Below are 6,940 nucleotides of genomic sequence, written 5' to 3' on the forward strand. Positions count from 1 at the left end.
ACACACACACACACACACACACACACACACACACACACACACACACAATGCTAATTCAGTTTTAGGTGAGTGACATGCAGTGTGACGTTTGGGCTACATTTGACAGACTTTTTGTCAGGCTCATACGCCGCTTACTATGTGTCTGCAGACACACACACACAACAGATGACATACGAGCAGAGATGTGGGAGCCAGTCCCCAGCTGCTGTGGGTCTACCCCCATCTGGAGCATAGGCTAGAGTGCCCCCCGTCATCATCACCATGCCTGGTCACTCTATACCGCCCTACACCCTCCCTCCCATTCACTCTATGTCACCAGAACCCATCAGTGAGAGGCTTGTTATGCTAATCTAGTCTTTGGACCACTGACGCTGTCGAGTACTGGTGAGCCGTCAACTTGACAGACTGCGACAGCACCACCCCCTGCCCATCCAACCCGATTCCTGAACTCGGTGTCAGAGAATCATCGCTAACCTCCACTAAACGGCCCTCAGGGCTCTTCTGCTCCTTCCTCTCCACACATACCAGTGGCAGGTTGTACAGGCACAAGTTAGACTGGTCTGTGTATTTGTTACCAAGTCCACTAGACTTGCTTTGTTTATCTTTCATTTAAGAATGAAAGAAAATCTCAATGTACTGCTCAGTAGAGCGCCAACATAGGTAAAGGTTTATGAAGTAGGGAATAGTGAATGAGTGATAAGGGGGGTCATTTCAGTCCTGATTTCAGAGTTGCAATGATTAGTTCTTTAAATATTTTGTTATTAATTGATAAACTACTCAGCAACATCACCTCAGACTTAAGCAAGTTGTGACATTTTTTACCATTGTTAGACATTTTAATTGTTAGTAGCAGCCCTAGTTAATACTTTGAGATTTAATTTTGTGACTTATTCGGGAACAAAATAATTCCTTTGTAAAAGATTTCCTGTTTTTAAGTAATATTTCTTAAATAAATGTTCAGTCACTATCGCCAAATGAGGTAACACAATGGTAATTGGGCCAATGGCACACTGATAAAAGTATTGCAATATTTATATATTTGCAGTATTACCAGTGGGGGGGGGGGGGGGGGGAGACCCAACATTTCCTGTTGCTGCAGTTTCACATTAAAAGCATGTAACTGGTAAAAGACCAGTTGACTTTTAATATGAAGCAGTCACAGGAAATGCAATGCGTCTGTCAGTGAGCTCCACACTGATCGCTATCGTTCATCAAAATGAATCAGAATAAAATCAGATCACGGCTGCTCACAAAATGATGGACAGATGTTCAAGAATGAGCTTTTCAATGCTCAAATGTTAAACTATACACTTTTGGGCAACCAGTGAACTAAAAACTAACAGTGGCTTTCTGAATGCATCTGAAGTCAGAGGTCCTGTGTGCCCCGAGGGAGAAACAAGAGTCTATATCAGTCAGCAAAGAAGCGGCTTGGCAGCGTTGATTGACGAACGAACTGGTGCCAGCGTTGGTTTGAACAAGCTCCTACAGGCTGGAGGATGACGTTCAAACTGTCGGCAAATGACACACTGCAGCACTCAGGCTTCAGTTGATGTGGTACGGATATGATTAGAGCGGTGTTGAGACTTAGCCTAAAGAGGTAGTTAGCTGAGGATTATAAGACCTCGCAAACAAGTAACATTAGCCAGAGTGCCCATGGTTCCACAACAGCTCAGCTCCTTCTTGCTTTCATTTGCACCGATAGCCGACTTTCCCAGCGCTGGGAAAAAACACAACGAAAGGTTTTTAGGGCCTTTTTTTTTTTTTTTTTTTTTTTTTTTAAAAAGCCATCGTCCGTTAGCAATGTGGCAGCCCACCATGGGCACACAGACACAAACACAGGCATTCTGGGTAATTACTGCTAACGACCCTGCCGCTTGTTAGCCAGACCTCCTATTTTTGCCTTCACGGTGCCAACACCCTGGGCCTGTGACATCAGAGCTCGTTTTGTTGTGGGTCAACTTTGCATGCGGACGCGTTTAACGACACCAGACAGTGGTAGAAGTGTGTGTGCAAGCAAATGTTAGCATGCCTGAGGAACCAGTGTCTAAACTAATATAACTGTCTATGCAGCAACGTGTTCTCAACTGTGTATGTACATTTGTGTGCATGTACATTTGTGTGTGTGTGGGCTAAAGCCAAGACGCTGGTCAAATTGCAAGAATGGAAGCCAGCAAGATGCCCATGAGAAGAAAGTGAAAAAGGGTTATGACTCCGCTATTCAGATCCTAGGGTTGGCTGCCAAACCTCTAGTGACGCACACACACTAGGATTAATTTTATCTCAAAAGAGAAATCTAAATGAAAAACAAAAACAAATGCTGAAACCACACAAAAAGAGCAGACTCTCTCTGCAACTGCTTAAGACTGAGAGTGTATTGTTATCCTCAGTGAACAACATACATTGACAATGCCTTCATTTAACTCAAGTCATTCAAGTGTATCCAACCGATATAATGAATGATATTAATAAAATATAATATACATATTTTATATTTTTATTATTGTGTCTCTGGGATCTGTCTGAGACGATGCCAGCTGTTATTTAAAAACTAAAATTGAGCATTGAAGTAATTTCTATTTCCTTTATGTTGTATTGTGTTTCATTTGAGGACATACAGTATTAACAAGAGGACCATTGAGAGTACTATTGGTTGCAGAGCTGAGCTGCTGTCACCCTCCCTCTTGCACACACACACACACACACACACACACACACACACACACACACACACAGACTCACAAACCTCATAAGGAGAACAATGCCCTATTTGGGGAGGGTGCCATCTCCTGGTTGGAACAGAGCATGTAACCTCATGTCCCACCCAGAGATGTGGGAAGTGGAAATGTGGGGATGGAGGGATACAGGTCTCAGCCATTTCCCATGAGGTTGCCACATGCTGAAATAGTCATTCACGACCTGTATGTTAGCCAAGCTTATCAGGGTCACACCATCACCGAAAAAGAGTTTCCATTCACAATAATATTAAACAGAACTTTCTTTGAACTAGTGAATGTTTGGTACTTTTGCTTCATAATGTACTTAAATTGATTATCAGAATTGTAACAGATTCTCAAAAAACAAAATGGTGCTTTTCTGCTGAGAATCTTCGCCGCACTTAACTAGCTGTATGCACGTATGGATATGACTTGTGGGTGTCTCGAGGTGACATGGGTGGCCGCGTGCATGCAGGATGTGTGCGTGAGAAAGAAGAGTGTCTGCAGAGCTATAGTTGCAGAGGCCAGAGGTAGCAGGTAAATCATTGGTCATCTCAGGCTAGTAAAAGAGGCTTACTTAAGTGACAGGAGAGGAAGAACCTTCACAGAGGACAGCGCACACAAACTGTGCACCGTCTATAGTGTGTAAACAGTGTGTGTGTGTTAAGGGAGAGTAACGGGTTTAACGCTCTGATCTCGGGGACTGCCGTCGGTCTGTTCTGCAGACGCCAGCTGGTAAACATGCACGTGTGGGCCAAGTCTGTGTTTGTCTGGGCGAGGGCGGAAGCTACAGCGTGTGTTGTGCATGAACCAAAGATCGTGCAACAAAAAGCAAATAACAAATGATCAGAGTTAGTAGTCACATGGGCAGGAGTGGCAGGACGTAGCTGCATACCTGAACGACAGAATAGTGTGTGTGTGTGTGTGTGTGAGAAAGAGAGATGGACAGCTTTACTGCGATGCGTCTCCTTCATGTCTTATCTCCCTCTTTTCCTCTCCTGCACTCCATGCGAGGGCAGATTCTCTCCTCTTTATGACTCTTTATCTGACATGAAAGGCACTAACATGGGATACCCGCCATTACGGCTCCATCAACATGAAAAGCTCTGACACGGGATTCTCTGCCGCGGCTCAGCCCATTAAGGACGACTGGTGATCCTGTGCTGTGTCAAGGAGCCATCACGAGCAGACAGCACCAACATAATGAGGACTTAAAACCTTAACCTTGCCTTTAAGACCCCCGGTCAAAAGCAGCAATAAAACCTCAAGAGGGCACCTACCGGCTGGCCCACTCAGTAATTACAACCCATGTCCTAGCACTAACCCATAGGTTCATAGTTTAGATATACAAAAGAGTGTAAGATAGTTCAAAAGTGAGGCTGAGGGGTCAGAGACCTAGCACAGTCAGGGGTATTCTCAAATGAACAAACGAGCAGTCGGATTCTACTTTTGATACCGTCACCTACTCTCAATTCCTTTTATAATGCCTGACCGTTGGTAATGCTCCTAAAGAGAAATAAAGCCTGCGATACCTTCAGACATCAAATTACAAAGGTCAAGCGACACGGAAAATAACAAAATCAAATATACCGAGATGGACTTTGACGACAGCAACTCAAAAAGTATTACGTTACCTCCTGACACCGGAGCGTCCATGAACACTGCACCCATCTTCTCTGCAGCCACTGCCATCTCTCTTGAGACGGCAGGGTCGATGGTGGAGGAGTCAATCAACAGGGTTCCCTTCTTCACCTTCCTGAAGAGGGCAAGACAAAAACCATTAACACTTCATGTACGGTGCATAACATAATCCGTTTGTTCGTTAAACACGCCGCAATGGTGCCGTTCCTTTCTTATAGTTTTTACAGAGGTAGGTTTGGGGTGCAGGAATGTCACAAATGGAGCCTGTGACAGTAAAGTTGACTTACTTGAGGATGCCGTTCGGGCCTGTGTAGACTTCAATGACGTTGGGACTGGAGGGTAGCATTGTGAGGATGCGGTCTGCCTTCTCTGCCACCTCTGCGGGAGAGTCTACGACCTGAATATTGCACAATATCATCCCATCAACTACACAATAAAGCGTCTTCATGAACAAATGGGATGTATTATAGCTCTTCTTTATGACAACATATCAGCTCAGAGGCACATTTTTATTTAGTAGCTCTCCTAAAGAAACTGCCCTGAGTTTTAATGAATGGGTGGTAAAAGCCTGTGTGTAATCTTGGCCGACTTGGCCCGTTTAATGCCAAATTTGACAGGTTATATATTATTTGCAATCTATTAAATGTTCAAAAGTCCATATGTGATAGGTTACTGACTGATGTGTTACCTGGGCACCGAGGTCCTGCAGCTCCTTGCAGGACTCAGGGAAGACATCAGTGGCGATAACAGGATAACCGTTCATTAGCAGGTTTTTGGCCATGGGGCTGCCCATGTTTCCCAGACCAACAAACCCCACTGGTGTCTTTGAGGCCATTGATCGCGTTGACACTGAGGGACGAGACAACAAAGACGCCTTCAGAGGTGTGAGGAGACTCGTTGTTCAGAGCAATACAAGCATGTTACAAACCTCAATGTAAGAAATGTGCTTGATTCTGCTTACGTAATGAATGCAAGGTATGTTTATGTAACACAGAGGGGATTAAAAGTGCCTGACATACAATGAAGGCAGGACTACTTTCCACTATGAGCAGTGCTATGAAAAACTTAACGCTATGGCTAATGACGTCAGGTCAAACGGCAGCGATAAGCAACTGGACTGCTCTCCAGGAGGAAATGCTCTCATCAGAATCAGTGACAACAAAGACAATATTTCTGTTAGAAGTTACGACCAGCTTTTTGGGCAGTCTGGCCAGGCTAATAAACACTGATGGCTCAGTCAAGGTCCAGCCAGGTTAACGGATACTAAATAGAGTGGAAACTCTGGCAGTGAACCAGCCAGACTACAACAACAGGATTAGGTCTGGATAGTGAAGCCCAAACAGAAAGCCCAACCTTAAAATCAACCAACCCTTCAACGTATACAGTAGACACCAGATTGCTATTACTCCGGGAATATTATTATTCACGGTTCCTTCAAGGCGATACACTAAAATGACAAATGCTTCTTCCAGAGGCACATGTTATGTTCTTGCATGAGGTCCATTGTTCCCACACTTAAGGCTGATTATACATTTCACTTGTCTGTTAAAGCTTAAATTGCTTATTCAGTCCGTTACAGCATACTTGGCCACTAGTTTTGTCTATTACCTATCGATAAAAATATAAATTAATTTTAATATAATAATAACAACAACAACAACAACAACAACAACAACAACAACAACAACAACAACAACAACAACAACAAGACTTAATGTATTCACACAGATATGTCAGCCTATTTGAAGTGGTTGCTGGCATTACTTTACGGTGGACTTTGAAACAGGACTTGGACAAGAACCACCTCTACTTTTAAAGGAAAAGAGAAAAGCACCGTATTTGGGCCTTTGGAGGAAGGTCCCTGTAAACTATTTTAACAAAAGAGAATTACATAAAGCGACAAAAGGACCAGAGTAACTGTAATATAGTATCAGTGGTCCCTGTATTTAAAGTAGCATATTAGGAACATTCACATTAATATCCACTGTTGCGGATTTACAAAACATAACTGTTGTAGGAGGGGCAGGGAGGCGTGGACAGAGTGGGCAATGTTACAATCCAAGACTAGTTCATGTGTGTGATGAAGAACTAATTGTTGCATTGACAATAACAACACCTAAAGTGCACTAACATATTCAGAGCTCAGTACAGATCTTACTACCCATCTCAGGACATCACTGGTATTTAACATTAGCTTGTTGCTGGCCATTGTTTCACGTTTCATCATGCTCATTAAGCACATTGTCCACCACACTGCACGAGTGAACACCACGCACCAGGTGGTCCACTCAGGGGACATTGTGTCTCCACTGTTTCACTTCACTAGCACGAGCAGTAAGTATCCATACTTTCTTCAGATTGCTAACAAGCTAATAGCTAACAGGCTGGAGCAGAGACTGTTCCGCTTTCCGTTTCCTCTCAACACACGGGGGGGAAACAACAGCACAAGAAAACGGACAACATAGACATGTATACGTTACCGAAAGCAAAGTCCACATGCTTATTCCACCGTAACAATACATTTCGCGACCCTCTAAACAACGCAGCCATGCTTCTTTCCCCTTGACCTCGGCGTACAGTGACAG

At 43.8% G+C, this 6,940-nt stretch overlaps 1 protein-coding gene across 1 annotated transcript in view; it reads right to left on the reverse strand.

The window, feature by feature from the left end:
* hibadha (3-hydroxyisobutyrate dehydrogenase a) overlaps positions 1-6,939 on the reverse strand; it is a 19,994-nt gene extending 13,055 nt beyond the window's left edge. The window contains exons 1-4 of the mRNA XM_031853692.1: positions 6,836-6,939; positions 5,044-5,204; positions 4,643-4,752; positions 4,349-4,470 (exon numbers count right to left, since the gene is read on the reverse strand). Coding sequence (XP_031709552.1) covers positions 4,349-4,470; positions 4,643-4,752; positions 5,044-5,204; positions 6,836-6,905 — 463 coding nt within the window. The 5' untranslated portion in view covers positions 6,906-6,939. The remainder of the gene's footprint in view (positions 1-4,348; positions 4,471-4,642; positions 4,753-5,043; positions 5,205-6,835) is intronic.
* Between the last annotated feature and the right edge of the window lies 1 nt (position 6,940).

The sequence above is a fragment of the Anarrhichthys ocellatus genome, unplaced genomic scaffold, assembly GCF_004355925.1.
Source record: "Anarrhichthys ocellatus isolate YVR2014 unplaced genomic scaffold, GSC_Weel_1.0 scaffold14, whole genome shotgun sequence".
Taxonomy (NCBI): Eukaryota; Metazoa; Chordata; class Actinopteri; order Perciformes; family Anarhichadidae; genus Anarrhichthys; species Anarrhichthys ocellatus.